The sequence below is a fragment of the Narcine bancroftii genome, chromosome 4 (assembly GCF_036971445.1).
Source record: "Narcine bancroftii isolate sNarBan1 chromosome 4, sNarBan1.hap1, whole genome shotgun sequence".
NCBI lineage: Eukaryota > Metazoa > Chordata > Chondrichthyes > Torpediniformes > Narcinidae > Narcine > Narcine bancroftii.
The window spans coordinates 290683950-290701401 of record NC_091472.1 but is presented as its reverse complement, the minus strand read 5'-3'; the positions used below and the strand labels follow the sequence as shown (position 1 = coordinate 290701401).

Genomic DNA, 17452 nt, shown 5'->3' with positions numbered 1-17452 from the left:
AGTAAACTTAGTTTTTGATCTGATTACCACAAAAGGCTGAAGTTGTGAAACTGGTCGGCTTTTATTGAGTATAGACTGGAGCAGCAACCAACCTCATCAACTGATCATGGCAGGGTGAATGGGGAGCATGCAAAGGGGCTATGGGTAGGATCAGTCTTGGGAGGTGTGTCCAACTGGCAATAGCCAATCACTGTATAACAGTAGTTTACCACATGATTTAAACTGAAATGCCTTCACTCTACACCAGGGGTAGCCAACCTTTTAATTTTTAATCTTTAATTTAGTCATACAGTACAGTAACAGGCCATTTCAGGCCACGTGTATGTACAAGGAGGGAAGGTTAATTGGGCACCACGGACACAAAGGCTGAAATGGCCTGTTACCGTGCAGTATGTCTAAATTAAAGATTAAAAATTAAAAGGTTGGCTACTCCTGCTCTACACATTTCCTCCACATGCACCTCTCTGATCCGTTCTGACAAGGGACCAAAAATATAGTTTCTAAGATAATTTGAATGTAATTGAAGCTGCCTCTCAGCTAGCACGCTGTAACTAAACCCATCTTATTCAATCAAAGCAAATTTTTTTTAAAATGTAAAAATGGAAGCCTGAGAATCCTCAATCTGCTTTCTAATCTTTTGAGCTGGCAAAAACCTAAACCAGTGCTGCTTGCTTAAATACATGACTATCAGAATTTGTCCTAGTTAATAACTCTCTCTTGCCAAGAAACTCATGTTGACAATGGGTGCAGTACTGCAAGAATGCTGGACTGTTGGAGGTGCTGCCTTGCAGGTGGACGTAAAACATGTTGTGACTGTTTTAAAGAACAAATGAGGAATTATTGTTAATGACTTCTGCAACAGTTATACCTCAATTCAAACTGCTTAAAAAAAACATTTTTTGGGCTTTATCACATTGTTGTCAGGGGGAGCTGTTGTGTGCAAGTGTTATGCCTTGCTCACTATATTACAACATAAGCTTGTGGTAATACAACCACTACACTGGCCGCCCTCCTACAAGCCTACTGCAGGGGGCAGGCAACCACTGTACCTGCAGGTAGGCAACCTGGGAGGCTGGCACCACCTGCTGGCTGTCAATCACCAGCTCATCTATAGACTTGAGCTGGCCCCTTTGGGACAGTCAGACATGTAGATCCAGCAAGCTACTGAGACCTGGTGTGTACAAGTTTCAGCTAATTAAAGCCTGTTGTACAGTCTGTGGACTTTGCATCAGAACTATTTTCACAGCAACGCTCACAATTTAATTAGCTTAACATGAAAAGGACCATGGAGAAGTTCCTCACCCTCAAGAGGCTGGTTATCGACCTTCAACATCCGGAAGCTCCAGCATACTTTGAGATCTGGAAGCATGCGATCAAGGCGATCATACACACACAGGCTGAGGTCATCAACACTAACCAGAAAAACTCATGGTACTTCACATGAAACTGGGTCAGCATGCTTTCAAGGTGATCTGAGATTGCATGGATTTCAAACCAGCAATGGCCATCCTGGAAAGCATGTACTGGCCCCTGATGAACATACTCTAAGCCCAGTACCTGCTCAGCATCAGGGTACAGCAGCCAGGTGAGACGGCAGATGCTTAGCACGATCAAAGCTGAGGTGACTTCTGGGGAGGTGGAGCAACTTATCCGAGATGCCCGCATGCGAGTGCTGCATTCAAGGGTGACTCGACAGAGACTGTTGGAGGAGAATAATGCCTCCCTTACCAGGATCATGGAGGTGGCCTGCTCCCTAGAAGCTGCAACTCACCATGTAGAGATCTTTGATGTTCGCCTCCCCCAACCTCTGGCCTGGCTGACACCAATGTCATCAGTTGCTGAGAGGCCCCACATTGAAGAGATGATCGCAGCTGCTAATGCAGTCTGCCGCTGTAAGTACTGAGGGTCCCAGTGTGGGTTGGACAGGCACTCCCCAAAGAACTGCTCTGCGAGGAACTCACATTGCTCCCAATGCAGCAAGAAAGGCCATTTCGCTAAAGTGTGCCTCTCCAAACCCACTGGGAGTGCTGCAACCTTTTGCAACCAACCAGGAGCCCCTTCCCACTCTCTGGATTCCCCCACATGTGAATGCTGGGCAGCATCATTCTCTGCCTGCCACTTCTGCCCGCACCAATGATATCACTTCCGGCCAAGATGTTTGACCACGCCGATGCCATGTGCAACACCATCATGGACCAGCCAACCCTGAACCACTTCAACTCGCTGGCCAGATGACATGGTCAACACGCCGCACCACTCACTTCTAAAGGCACCCATTGGTCACTACTTGCCATAACGTCAAGGAGCAGCGATTTGGATACCGAGTCGGTCCTAGAATCCACGACGCTAATGGAGGACATTCCCCATTGACTCTGGTGTTTGATGATGGACATTGCTGTCAACTGGAAGGCAATAAGAGGTCCGTTTGATAGCAGTAGTACTGAGAGCTTTGTGCACCCGAATGTGTTCCATACGCTGAAACTCAAAGTATACCCAATGAAGTTCACTATTGTTTTCATGTCCCAGGACCACTCCATGACAGCACTGGGGTGCTGTTCAGTGAACTTGACAGTGGGAGGGGGGAACATACCAAGGGTTCAGGCTCCTGGTCATGCCCAAGCTCTGTGCCCCGGTTATCTGGGACTTAAGTTCCAGTGCCACCTCCAAGATCTCACCCTTGCCTTCGGTAGTGCACTCCCCCCACTCAACATCCACAGCACAAAGTCCAGCAACTGCTCCCAGTCCACCTGTGGGCTCTCCACCCTACAGATACCCCCTCCATCCCTCTTCAGACGCCAGACTGTAAGCCTATGGTGGCCAAGAGCAGGCACTACTGTGCGGCTGAGAGGATCTTTATCAAGGCCTAAATGAAACTGTTTCTGGTGGAAGGAGTTATAGAGCCCACCACTAGCCCCTGGAGAGCCCAGGTCCTTGTCATAAAAAAGAGCAGCAAACCGAGGATAGTCATTCACTATAGTCAGATCATCAACCGGACATTTACCCACGGCCCCACATCGCCAACATGGTCAATGAGATAGTCTAGTACAGGGCTTTCTCCATGATTGTCCTAAAGTTGGCCTACCATCAGCTCCCCATCCATACCTGGGATAAAACTTACACTGCCTTTGAGGCAGATGGACGCCTCTACCAGTTCCGCTGGGTCCCGTTTGGGGTTACAAATGGGTCTCAATGTTTTAGTGGGAGATGGACTGCATGGTAGACCAGCACGATCTAAGAGTGACTTTCCCGTACCTGGACAATGTCACCATCTGTGGCCATTACCAGCAGGACCACGATGCCATCCTTGATGGATTTCTCTGGATGGCAGAGGCACTGAACCTCATCTATAGCAGGGAGAAGTGCGTGCTCAGTACCACCCGCCTCGCCATCCTGGGGTGCATCGTGGAACATGGTGTCATCGATCCTGATCCCGTACGCATGTACCCCCAATGGAAAGGCCCCTTCCCCGCGCGCTCAAGGGCATCCGCAGGTGCCTAAGGCTCCTTACTACTCCCAATGGGTCCCCCGCTTCTCAGACAAGGTCCGCCCACTGGGCCAAGCCACCACCTTTCCCCTCCTCATGGAGGCTCAAGCAGCTTTCGCCTGCATCAAACAGGACATTGCCAATGCCATGATGTACGCTGTGGACAAGACCACCTCATTCAAGGTGGAGTCCAATGCCTCTGACATTGAGAGGCTGGCTCCACTTTCCGGCTGTCAATCACCGGCCCGTATAAAGATGCGAGTCAACCCCTTCAGGGACAGTCAGACACGTGGAGCCAGCAGTATACTGACCTGGTGTGTACAAGCTTAAGCTAATTAAAGCCTGTTGTACAGTCTGTGGACTTGGCTTTAGAATTATTCACACAGCAGTGCTCACAAAACTACATTTTAAAAGTATTTAAATGTATTATTTATAACATTCTAATAGCCTATCGCATACAAATGTAAGGTTTTTTTTTCCCTTATCAATCAAATAGTACCAGAAAACATTTTAATGGAGGAAATGCAGAAGGAATTCCATCCTGACAAATTCCTGAGCTCAGTCCAGTTGTTTCCAACAAAATGGAAAAGAGAGTTGGTAAGATTGTCAACTGCTCGGAGAGTATTTAAGACACCTCTTGACAACCTTATCATAATGGTATCAATTTAAAAAATGAATTTAAAAAATGTAGACATGCAGCACTGAAACAGACCATTTCAACCCTCCAAGTCCTTGCCACCCAATTTACAGCACATTTAACCTAAACCCTAGTATGTTTTTGAAGGGCAGGAGGAAACCAGAGCCCATGGAGAAAACCCACGCAGACACAGGGAGAACATACAAACTTCTTACAGACAACTCCATGCTCTTTACAACAGTTGGTGCAGCAAAATGGAAGTATCCTAAGGAAGGGAAGAATATCACATCCTGACTACTCGTTCAGATGATGTCGCTAGAAAAGAGATTGTTTTCACTCTTAACTATAGTCCTAAAGCATAATCCCTGAATCGAATTGCGTGCTAATGGTCAATTTCACTTGGAAAAAGAAAATATACATTGATATTTGGAGGGGAGGGGGGACGAAATTACACTGCAAGTATATGAAATTTAAAGATTTGTTGCAGCTGTTGAACCAGGACAATACAAACTAGCCCTAATTAGAGACATGAAGTCAAACCACTTAATCATAACTTACTGATTTATCTTTTCTTCCTGGCCTTTTCTTATTACATCTTTTGGCGATAGGCTATAATAGCTTTGTGTTGTTTAATGGCAAAGCATGCAAATCAGGATAGAGACGGACCTAAATCCAAATTTCTTCATTAAAGAGATGTTAATAAACTAATGTTCTAATAAGATTAAGTTGTATTTTCTGCTTTATTATTACTAAGAATTTAATTTTTAGCAGGCCTTTCCAGCTCATGAGTGCTTACTGCCCAAATGCCTCAGTTAACCTACAATGCCCATACATTTTGAAGAGTGGGTTCAAACTGGAAGTAAACCCATGCAGATATGGGGAGAACATAAAAAGTCTTGACAGGCAGTGCTGGATTTGAACTCGGGTCGCTGTTGCTTTTATAGAGTTGTGCTAACCATTGCTGTGCCATCCCTAAAGAGATATGATGAGTTAAGTCCAAAGATAACTTTTCTATTAGCATCTGAGCTGGAGAATCCTAACTATCAAAATGACAACCATCCAACTTCATTATATTTTTTAAAGAGCAATTAAACCAACCAAATAAATGAAGAGCATAAATATAATAATGAAACCAATAGATAATAGCAGATTAGAAAAATATTCAAAAGAAGTGCAAAAGTCCATTCTACAAACTCATCCTTGTAAACGCGTTCTACTGGCCCCTCTCAATGACACCACCTGGCAAGTTTCTGAAATCATACTCTTTGGAAACTCAGTTTTCTTTGATTCTGCAGCTTAATGAGAAATACTCCAATGAAACAAAAATTAAGATAGGCTTCCCCTGGAAATCAAATGGATAAATATCCTATTCCCTATTGTCCAACAGAGTTGGAAGGTTGATCTTTAGATAATGCTGAGTCAGTTGAAGTTATTTAGGATAGAGTTAAGTAATTGGCCTCACCAAGTTGAGGAAAAAAAAAACCAATCAACCCAAGATTGAGTTGTTTGACATGAATGGAAAAAAAAGTTGACTCCTGTTTAACATAGACCAGGAAAAGGAGTGATTGCATCAATAGTTGTATGACCTGCCAAATATCTTACCTAACACATGAAAAATGATGCCAATTCAGATCCTACAAATGAAGTTAACGAATTTAAATTCAGTTACTAAATTTGTTTTGAACAAAAAAAATGTAATGGTTATGATGACCCAAAAGAATCCTCCTGGAAAAAGTAATCCCATAGCAGGAACCCAAGGGACAGCAGGCCGAGGAACTGTGTTCCCCACAATATAATCCCTAGTACTTGTCCCTTCAAAGTGAAGTGTGCAGCTGTGTGCCAGGAGCAGGCCAAGGAGTACCTCAAAATGGCATGTCAATACATGAAGCTGCAATGTAAACCAGCAAGGTCGGGTCAGATACAGCAATGAGCTCTCTGAACCCTTCTCCATTAACAATGGCGTGAAGCAAGGCTGTGTTCTCGCACCAACCCTCTTTTCAATCTTCTTCAGCATGATGCTGAACCAAGCCATGAAAGACCCCAACAATGAAGACGCTGTTTACATCCGGTACCGCACGGATGGCAGTCTCTTCAATCTGAGGCGCCTGCAAGCTCACACCAAGACACAAGAGAAACTTGTCCGTGAACTACTCTTTGCAGATGATGCCACTTTAGTTGCCCATTCAGAGCCAGCTCTTCAGCGCTTGACGTCCTGCTTTGCGGAAACTGCCAAAATGTTTGGCCTGGAAGTCAGCCTGAAGAAAACTGAGGTCCTCCATCAGCCAGCTCCCCACCATGACTACCAGCCCCCCCACATCTCCATCGGGCACACAAAACTCAAAACGGTCAACCAGTTTACCTATCTCGGCTGCACCATTTCATCAGATGCAAGGATCGACAATGAGATAGACAACAGACTCGCCAAGGCAAATAGCGCCTTTGGAAGACTACACAAAAGAGTCTGGAAAAACAACCAACTGAAAAACCTCACAAAGATAAGCGTATACAGAGCCGTTGTCATACCCACACTCCTGTTCGGCTCCGAATCATGGGTCCTCTACCGGCACCACCTACGGCTCCTAGAACGCTTCCACCAGCGTTGTCTCCGCTCCATCCTCAACATCCATTGGAGCGCTCACACCCCTAACGTCGAGGTACTCGAGTTGGCAGAGGTCGACAGCATCGAGTCCACGCTGCTGAAGATCCAGCTGCGCTGGATGGGTCACGTCTCCAGAATGGAGGACCATCGCCTTCCCAAGATCGTATTATATGGCGAGCTCTCCACTGGCCACCGTGACAGAGGTCCACCAAAGAAAAGGTACAAGGACTGCCTAAAGAAATCTCTTGGTGCCTGCCACATTGACCACCGCCAATGGGCTGATAACGCCTCAAACCGTGCATCTTGGCGCCTCACAGTTTGGCGGGCAGCAGCCTCCTTTGAAGAAGACCGCAGAGCCCACCTCACTGACAAAAGGCAAAGGAGGAAAAACCCAACACCCAACCCCAACCAACCAATTTTCCCTTGCAACCGCTGCAATCGTGTCTGCCTGTCCCGCATCGGACTGGTCAGCCACAAACGAGCCTGCAGCTGACGTGGACTTTTTACCCCCTCCATAAATCTTCGTCCGCGAAGCCAAGCCAAAGAATGTAGGAGATCTTTATTTGAACAAGAAAAAGACAATTGGCTATCCATCATCATTTTGGGGCCATTGTGTAAATGATTAAAAAATGTTCCAGGTAAATCATGGGTTCAATTTGATCAGCTTTGCTATGAGATGAAGTGAAGAATATCATGGCGATTCAGGACACTGGAAGATTTGAATGAACTCAAATATTCTCAGGGTGATCAGCTGAAAAACTGGTTTTATTTCTACTGAGCTAAGAGCTCTCATGAATTATGCTTATTAATTACATCTTAACTTTTGTAATCCACTGGAGAAAGGAATTGCTTGCACATGGCCAAACTTCATTCATAATTATGTGGGAATGTGAAAAATCAAATCAAATCTGCTAGTATTGCAGTAATCATTCAATCTTAATTTAATTTTGCATAATTTCCTGGTTTTGTGACTTTTTAAGATTTCCAAAAATTCTGAAGGAGACTTAGTTTGCAATAATTAGTAGAACCCCATAGTGATTTTTTTTGTTGAGATTATATGATTTATGCTGCACTCCAATAATGAGGACATTATTTTGGGTAAATTTCTACTAGGTTATGGTTAGAATCTCGTGCTGACTTTCCCCATCTTCATGAATAGTAGGCCTCAGTGGGATCCATGAATCACTTCCTACCATCTCCTTCACTCCCAATTTATGACTTCAACAACCATCCAAAGTGATGGCTACCAAAACTAGATTCAATGCCCTCAAATTTAGATCTTCATTATTCTTATAATGCATTAACTCACCTCATCAGGAAGGAAATCTTTCCTAGTCTGGTTCCTGCTTAAAAGTTCCACTGGGTATTCATGCCATCTGGCACTATTGCCATTTATGATTGGCATTGCTAGTTGATTCTACCAGATGTCACCAAACACTTAACAAAATCTGAAACAATGCAACAAAATATATCCTCTTCATTTGTATCCAGAGGAGAACTTTAATTTCCAACCTGATGCGTAGATTCCACAATTAAAAGAGAATTATGAACCGTAGACCACTACAGCACAAAAACAGGCCTTTTGGCCCATCTAGTCCATGACATACTGTTATTCTGCTTAGTCTTAATAACCTGCACCTGGATCATAGCCCTGTATACTCCACCCATCCAGGCACCTATCCACATTTTTTTTCTTAAATGTCAAAATGGAGCCTTCAGACACCACTTCAGCAGGCAGCTCGATCCACAATCTCACCACACTCCATGTGAAGAAATTCCCTCTAATGTTCGCTTTAAACATATCCTATGTGCTCTAGTTCTTGCCTCACCTAACCTCAGTGGGGAAAAAAGTGAAAGGAAAATTAAAGGTGAAAGGATTTTATTTCCGATGACAGAAAACCAGGATATTTGCTAATTTAGAATGTCCTGAAAAGGGCTTTTGTGCTCTCTCCGAATTCAATGAGGCATTCTTCTCTGACACGAGTGTGACCTGTGTGTGCCCATTATCAATGCACGGTGAATCTGTTGCTTATTCAGTGCTCGTGCACAACCACAGGACAGAATAATCAATCATTCATCTGAATATTTCCAAGGATAGCTTGAAGTACACAGAACACACATACTAAAAAGGCAGAAAATGAACAATGAAACCCTAGTTTTAGGAAAAATATTCCAATAACTTGAATTTTCTATCTTCATCCAGGAATAATCAAATGTGCAGGGCAACATATTTTCTACAAACTAATTATTAGTTCTGTGGGTTGCAGACAAAAATATGCATGATTAATTAACTAATTTGAATATGAAGAACTGAAGACAATATGAATGATGAAACATCAATGAGGCTTCTACGACATTTCAGGAGCCCAGGCTAGGAATTTAGTACCCGTTGGCTTTATTATTAAATTATCAGCTTAATGCTTCCAAATTTATATCCTTTATTTAAAGGATTCTGCAGAGTCTAAATAGAAATTAATTACTGACTGCTTTCCATCTCCTCTCACCTCATATTTATTTGACCATTATTTTGACCTTTACAAAATTTTAACGAGCTGTTATAAAACTATACATTAGAAATAGTCCATTATGGAGCTCAAGTAGAAACATAACCTTATCTACATGCAGACATTTGAAACTTCAGTGAATTCAAAAAGAATTGGATCAAAATCCATTTTTTTTACTAACAGGATTCAAACTGATTTAAAGACAAACAAAAAGCCAGATAACTGCTACCTTTCATGCTCAAAGCTTTGGAAATACCTTCTGACAACCGTGACTGAGATGATTGGTATTTATAGATGACAATTAAATGAAATTCTGTTCCTCCTCCTTGTTAAAGTTGAGTTCAACTGCCAGTTTAAACCCAATTAACATTAATCCATTACCACTGCTGCAATTTGAAGTTTCCAAATGCCACTTTCTTGATCAAATACACTATTAATTCTATGGCTCTCTTCCGATGTAACCTAAAAACTATCTCTGTACCTTTTATAGATTACATAATCCATATTTAATAAAGTACACAATTTTAAGTCTTGGTTCTAGGATATTAATTATTAATTGGTGACAGCTGACTAAGTGAAAATGTAATTTATAAGATTAGCAATGCTGAATGTTGCAAAAACTGAAAAAAAGCCAAAATGTGTCCCTCAAAGAACTTCAAATTCACTAAAGCTTCATGGTTGTTTGATTATCTTTTAAAATCTGATTGGGGATAATAGTTTACTTTGCATGGATGTTGAACTCAAATAATTTTACAACTCATTGTAAATTAGGGAAAAAAGCCAGTCAGGCATTTAATAACTTACACACCCATTAGTCATCCCAAGGTGCTTCACAGGGACTGAATTACCATTGAAGCATAAGTATTGTTGTTTAGATGGCCAGATGATTTTCACAGAACAAGGTCATACAAACAGCAAGAAATAAATTGATCAGACACCAAAGAACAAACTGTGACCTGGTCACAACAAGTACATCATTAAGCTTCTTCATATAGTATCAGGGAACTTTAACCTGATAACTACATTTGATAACAGCTGCCATTTTATCAGAATGTTATCAGCCCTCTCCCATGGGTACTGACTGGCTCTGCATTTACAACTTTAGCAAATACAGTGAAACCCTAATTTTACGTGCCTCCATTTAACACAAATTTGGATATAATGCGATCAGTAATTGGACTCGGGTGTTGGGCTGCCGCCAGGAGTGCGGGTCCCTGATTGATAAAAAATGCATACAGAATAATTGGGATGTTCCAAATAAAGGAGAAATGGAAATGATGTAGGTATGCAAATTAAGCAGGGAAATACAATGAAACCCCCAATTTAGTGCAACCCTGTTCTTTTTGCAATGAGATTTTATGGACCCCAACAATACTGTTATAATGGAGTTTCACTGTACATCAGATTGTACTGAGCCCTGGTGAGACCACACCTGGAGAAGGACATTCTTGCTATTGAAGGAGTGCAGCGTAGGTTCATGAGGTTAATTCCCGGGATGGTGGGACTGTCATATGTTGAAAGATTGGAGTGACTGTGCTTGTATACACTGGAATTTAGAAGGATGAGAGGGGATCTGATTGAAACATATAAGATAATTAAGGGACTTGACACGCTAGAGACAGGAAACATGTTCTGATGTTGGGGAAGTCCAGAACCAGAGGCCATGGTTTACGAATAAGGGGTAGACCATTTAGAACAGAGTTGAGGAAAAACTTTTTCATCCAGAGAGTTGTGGATCTATGGAATGCTCTGCCAATTCTCTGGATGCTTTCAAGAAAGGGCTAGATAGAGCTCTTAAAGATAGCGGAGTCAAGGGATATGGGGAGAAGACAGGAACAGGGTACTAATTGTGAATGATCAGCCATGATCACAGTGAATGACGGTGCTGGCTTGAAGGGTCAAATGGCCTACTCCTGCACCTATTGTCTATTCAGAACATTGGTCTTTTATTGTTCTTGGTGTTTTATTTGACCAATGTGTGGCTTTTCTAATAGTCAATAGTCCCTTTTGGCATCTCTGGCACTTGGATGGAGACTGTTATAAGACAAGTCAAGTCACCTATATTTATCATTTATACCATGCTCACACGATAAAGACAAGATAACGTTTCTCCGGGACCATGGAGCATATTTACATACATATAAGTTAGAATAGAAGTTAAACACATTAAAATATTAAGATTTGTATAGTAACAGTCCATGGTACTCTATCCACAAATGTTCTGGGAATTCAAGAGCCTGATGGCTTGTGGGGATAAAACTGTTACCTAATCTGGATGTAAGGGCCCAAATGCTGCAGTACCTCCTACCAGATGGCAGAAGGGAGAACAGTTTACGTGTGAGGGGTGTGTGGAGTCCTTCTCAATGTTTATTCCCTTTCACCTGCATCGAGTGTTGCAGATATTCTTCATTGTAGGAAGAGGTTCCTCAATGGTCTTTTCTGCTGACTTCACTATCCTCTGCAGGGTCTTGCAGTCCGAGGTGATACAGCTTCCAAACCAGGTGGTGATGCAGTTGCACAGGATCCTCTCGATATATATTCTCTGTATAATGCAGTAAGGATGGAGAGTGGGAGATGAACTTTCCTCAGCCTTTGCAGGAAGTAGAGGCACTGCTGGGCTTTCTTGGCTATGGAGCTTCTGTTAAGAGACCATGTGAGGTTCTCTGCCAAGTGCACTCCAAGGAACCTGATACTCTTGATGACCTCCACGGTGGAGCCATCAGTAGTCAGTGGAGCGTGGTCCCCACGGGCCCTCCTCAAGTCGACAACCATCTCTATTGATTTTTTAACATTCAGGAACCGATTGTTGGCCCTGCACCAGCCCATTATTGACTGTACCTCATCTCTCTTCGCTGACTCGTCACTCTTACTGATCATGTCCACCATGGTTGTATCGTCAGCGAGCTTTATGATGTGAATCGAGGTGTGTTTAGCTGCACGATCATGGGTCAGCAGAGTGGACAGCAGCGGACTCAGCAGTGGAAACCATACTTAGCTGAAAATTCTTTTAATTTTTAAGTAGCCTTTCTTGTCTGCTTTTTATATTGGTTATTCAATTTGGCCACCCTCATCTGGGCAAATTTGGCATCTGGTTTCAGTTAGCTTGCCTTTAAACTGATGACTGCTTAGTTTTGAACGAACTAAAAACAGATGGAGTGGCAGGGAAAATGCCACACACCACTGCTGAGCTCAGTGTTTACATCGAATTGTCCCTGCAATGCCAATAGCATTTAACAACGTAACAAACACGGCTGTTTTGTGTGGAGTGGAATTATTCCATGACTTCTGTTAAAGAAAACTGAGTATACTTTCCCGCCAGAGTTTAAAGAATTGCAATCAATTTGAATTTACATGACACCAAAGCAAAATGCACTGGATGCTGGATATCGGAAGAAAATGTTGGAAATACTAACTAGGTCAGGTAAATCTGTGGTAAAAGATCAAAAACCTCATTAGAACTGGAAACAATGTATCAAGTTTAAGGCAAGTAAAATAGAAAATAGAAAGAAAGGATACTGCAAATTGCAAAGTTCATGTTAAAGAGGAAGACAGCATAGACACCACCATTTATTTTATTAGTGATCAATCCTACTGTAGAGCGTGTCGAAAGAACCAAAGACTTGTTGATCCAAGCCAAGGCTTTTATTAATTAAAAGACTGGAGCATATCACATGTAGGTCGACCAGTCCAGAATGACTTGGTATGGCTTGGAGCAATCCTTTAAGACCTGCCAATAGGCGTGGCTACACTCTCAGCCAATCACAGTCATCCTACACTTCAATCTGTACATATACACATTGGTGATAGAATCTGTACTATCACACCTACCCTTGATGTTGCCACTGGAGCTTGCAAGTTCTTCCTGTAAACAGTGGACACTGCAAAAAAAATTGCTTCCAGTGTTTGAATGAGGATCCACATGGAATTGATGGAAATGTGGAGCAGACAAAATGGGTTAGGGTAGGATTAATGTAAATGGGTGGCTGATGGTCATTGAGGAGCTGAAGGACTTGCTTCTGTACTGAATTCCCCACTGACTCTTTGACAATCACTTATTTTCTTCTCAAGCCAAACAAGGATGGGGCACTCCCTATTAAAAGTGAGTATTAATCCATTTCAGAAATAATCTATCTGGTTTTCAATTAATTCCTGGTCATAATATCCAAGGACAAAAACAATAATCTAATGCTGCTGCTCGCCATGGAGCATTTGCTGTATGCCCTCCATATTGGCAATGGGTCTAACCCAAATACTGCTGAAAAAATGGATGCAGCAAATTACTCAATTCAAAACATTTTCTCTCCTCATACATATCATGTGCATTTTATACTCTGATCAGGTAAAATTAAGACCAAAGCAACTTATTAAAATACAAATTGAATTTCACAATGAAAGTTTCTAACGGATTACATCAAAAAATATATGAACAATTTCATGAACAATAAATGTTAATGTGTTTTAATGTTGGTTTGACCCTGACTCTCCCTCTATTTTGGCTTAGCATTTTTAACAAGTTGTTACAATGTTATTATTTCTTGTAAAATCTATAGTTTCGGAAAGAGAAATCTGATAATGGACTTAACTTTTCTAAACATTTTATTGCCTTATTTCAGGTTGTAGCCTGATGAAACATCTCTCCAATGGTATCACTTAGTCAGCTAAAACCAAGAAATCTCCTGTTGAACATTTGAAAATATCCCTCTAGAAATATCTTTTTCTAAAATGCCATTTAAAAAGAAGTTGCATTCGTCCATTATTTTGCCCTCCTCAATGGGTTGGGACAAGCAATTCCTCTTTCTCTAAGGTCATTTGGTCTTTGTTCCCCTATGCTCCAAAGATTTGTTCTGCACATTAACAGAGTTGTCAGTAGATGGTGTCGTTCAAATGATTGTGTGGCATTGAAATTAGATTATTTTTGTGCTGGAACTTGTGTGGATGTATAGACCCCCCACCTATGAGTAACATTTCATGACATATTTTCAAAGGCTATTTTTACCTTCCAGATGTTAGTCTTTTTTTGGAGCCTTGTTACTATAATTTTTAAAAAAAAATTGAAAATGGATGTGTTATTTCACCCCCTTTGCAGTGCAATCTGCAGAATTTTAAAGATTTTTTTGTATAATTGAACATAATGTTGCAATACAGGTAGAAGACAGAACAAGAGCAGTAATTATGATTTCTTAGCTAAAACATCACCACGCTTGAACGTCTGAAGACTAGCACATGGTTGTAATATTGTCAAGAAAAATATTAATTAATTCATCAAAAACTTTCTTCAGAGGAGAATAGATCTATGCCAAAGCTCTTACCTGCGTCACTTTTTCTGTCACATTGTGTGTCCTTTCCTTCACTTTAGGTGCAATGATGGTCTTCTCTGATGAAGGTGGAGATGAACTCTTCTTTTCAGCTTTTACTTCAGAAAAATTCAGGGTGATTTGGGGAATCTTGCTAATTGTGCTATACTTGTTGAGATTGGAGTCTGAGGTGGAACCCAGGAGGCTTGACTTGATATGATTAAAAGGTCCTGAGGAGAGTGATGGTAAAATATGCAAGGTTTATTTTGCACATCAGATTTTCAACTTAAGATCAGTTTCTATTAGCTTATAAATTATAAATGAAGGATCATTTCATCTCTTTAAAATTAATGACAAACATATTATTAATTTCAGGTATCAAAGTTAGTAGAAATTTCAAAGTATATGAATTAAAAATGCATTCATTTAATTTCTAATTTTATTTTTGTAAGTTCAAAATTGGAAAACTCCTCTTGTAAAAAGTGCAACTTTATGGAGGGGGGGGAGAAAACATGTGATGAACACAGTGATAATTATGTCACTGCATTGATGTAAAATGAAAACCTGTTGATGGAGTAAATGTCCAAATCAGGTGTTATCTGGCCATATGTAAAAAAAGAACAACAAATAGATTATCATTAACAAAAAATTAGCAGCCAGTTAACTGACCAACAACTGATGAATTATGTTGCATATTTAGTTCTAGGCGATGATAAAAAAAATCAATAACATTTGCCACAGTTCCTCATTCAACACAGAGGCCAAATGCATTTGAATACCTCAGTGATTATAAGAACAGCAAGTCTTTTGTGCAACTGTTTTCTGAAGTTTAGCAGCGCAAGTTAACAGTATTTCAAAAACACATGCTTTAGAAGGGTAATTTCCTGTCATTAGCTATGATCTATGAACATGTTCCCTGCTTTGTTTCAATATTCTGCAATCTAAAGATATTTTTTGCACCAAATTGTATCCAGATGACATTTTAAAATTTGTGTTATCTAAACTGATAGTGCCAGTTGATTACATGCATCCACTTTGTGTTTCTATAAGCTCTTATTTTATTTCCAATCTGTTTTTGGTTTACAATGTGGAGCTTAAAGGAAGTTTCATAGAGTAATTCTTAACCTAGATTGAATCCTATTAGTAGAGCTCTCTTTTTGGAGTTGGCACTTGTAATATTCCTATTCTTTTACTTTCCTGGTCAAGATGCAAAAAATTTTCTTGCTGAAGTATTCCCATTGAAAGCTTTTGACAAGTGGTAAAATACTGCTTACAGCTTTGCTGGTTGTGAAAGCTGTGAGCATTCTTTTAATGGTTTTAAAATGTCTTACACAGTAACATTAAAATACTATTGGAAATACAACAAATAACTAAAAGTGATTAAAGCGGCAAAATGGAGTTATATAAAACACAAAAATATGTAAAAAATAATAAATTAAACAAAATTATTAAAATTAAAGGGAAGTAATTTCTTTTGTATCCACTGCCTCAATCCCCAGTGAAATTAATGGAGTCTGATCATGTATTTGCTCCTGCTTCAGTCTAACCTGAGATGCAATGCTGGGAAATCGCAACACGACTGGGCTCTTTGCCGCTGAACTATATCTGGATTACATTGACAGCAAATTCAGAGATTGGACCTATATACTCTATCATTAAGTTGAAAATTTCTGCTTTTGCCAATATCCGTGTAGAGATTTGGACCTCATTTTTAATTCGGTAAATACCATAAATTCCACTTGAAACCAAATACGTATTACTATCAAGATTACACTTCCACTGAGTTGGATTACACATTAAAAATAAACTTTGCTTTTTATCACTTCTTCAGAGCCCACTATGTTTCATTATTCAATGAATTATTCAACTGCAGTTTAACTAAAGTTGCTCAGTAACTTGCAGCTAAGGTAAAGGAGGCTTTGGTGATATTTATAAACCAAATGACAAAATGGGCATCAAAATTAATATTGGTATAAGAAAAAAATGCAAAGCAATTTATTTATTCTCATTTAATTTAGTCTTCCCTAAATTATGTGTGGTAAAACAATGAATGGTGTCAGGAGTAATTTATTGAAAATTGTCTTCACTTCCAATTGCAAAATTAAATAATCTTGAAAGAAGTTACACCAGTTGCAGCACCCAGTCACAACAGAAGTGGAACATTCTGCAGGAGTACCAGAAGTCTAATTGAATTGTGATAGTAGTAGCTGTGGTTTCAATCTGCAATAATTGACTATTAGATTAAACATCCATGGTTTTGCTAATAAACACATCATCAAAGCAAAAAAATAAATGCACAGTCAATCCAGTGTGAATAAACTAACTGAAATATATTTAAAGCAAAAAGTTACCGTAGATCATTAGATAATTAAATGAGCAGAAGTTGTGAATGTTTTTTTTGGCTGGAACTTTAATACATTTTTAATCTTGAAGTAGAGCAAGCAAAATCCTGGCTTTATCACTTGTCATACAGTATTAAGATGACACTTGTAAATCAGTCTGGCAGCAGAACCAACATTAAGCGGCGGCTGATAATGACAAGCATGGCCCAATATTGCACATTAAAGAAATCAAAAACATAAACTAGATTTTTTCATTGGAGTTTCTTGCCAATGTGAAGTCAAATTTCCACACAATTTCCTGCAATATTCAATCCAATTTTTTTTAAAAAGTGAATGCATGTCAAAATGTAAGAAATCACTTAAAATGGATGACATGACTGGATCTACCCATTGTCCCAGTGAATACTGGTTGATTGACATGTCCACTAAATGAATTTAAGATCCGGATAAGGTTGAACAGAAATGTAGATGATGAGTATTAAACTTTTCAAGTCTGTTCCTCTTCTGAGTTATGTTCAGGCAGATTTGGTGTTTACTCACACTAACTTCTGCATCATTTGATGTCTTTTGAAAAATCTCAATCTTGAAATAT

General features: G+C 40.3%; 1 protein-coding gene across 1 annotated transcript in view; it reads right to left on the bottom strand.

The window, feature by feature from the left end:
• LOC138762473 (voltage-gated inwardly rectifying potassium channel KCNH7-like) overlaps positions 1–17452 on the bottom strand; it is a 192670-nt gene that overhangs the window by 88454 nt on the left and 86764 nt on the right. The window contains exon 5 of the mRNA XM_069936229.1: positions 14534–14748. Coding sequence (XP_069792330.1) covers positions 14534–14748 — 215 coding nt within the window. The remainder of the gene's footprint in view (positions 1–14533; positions 14749–17452) is intronic.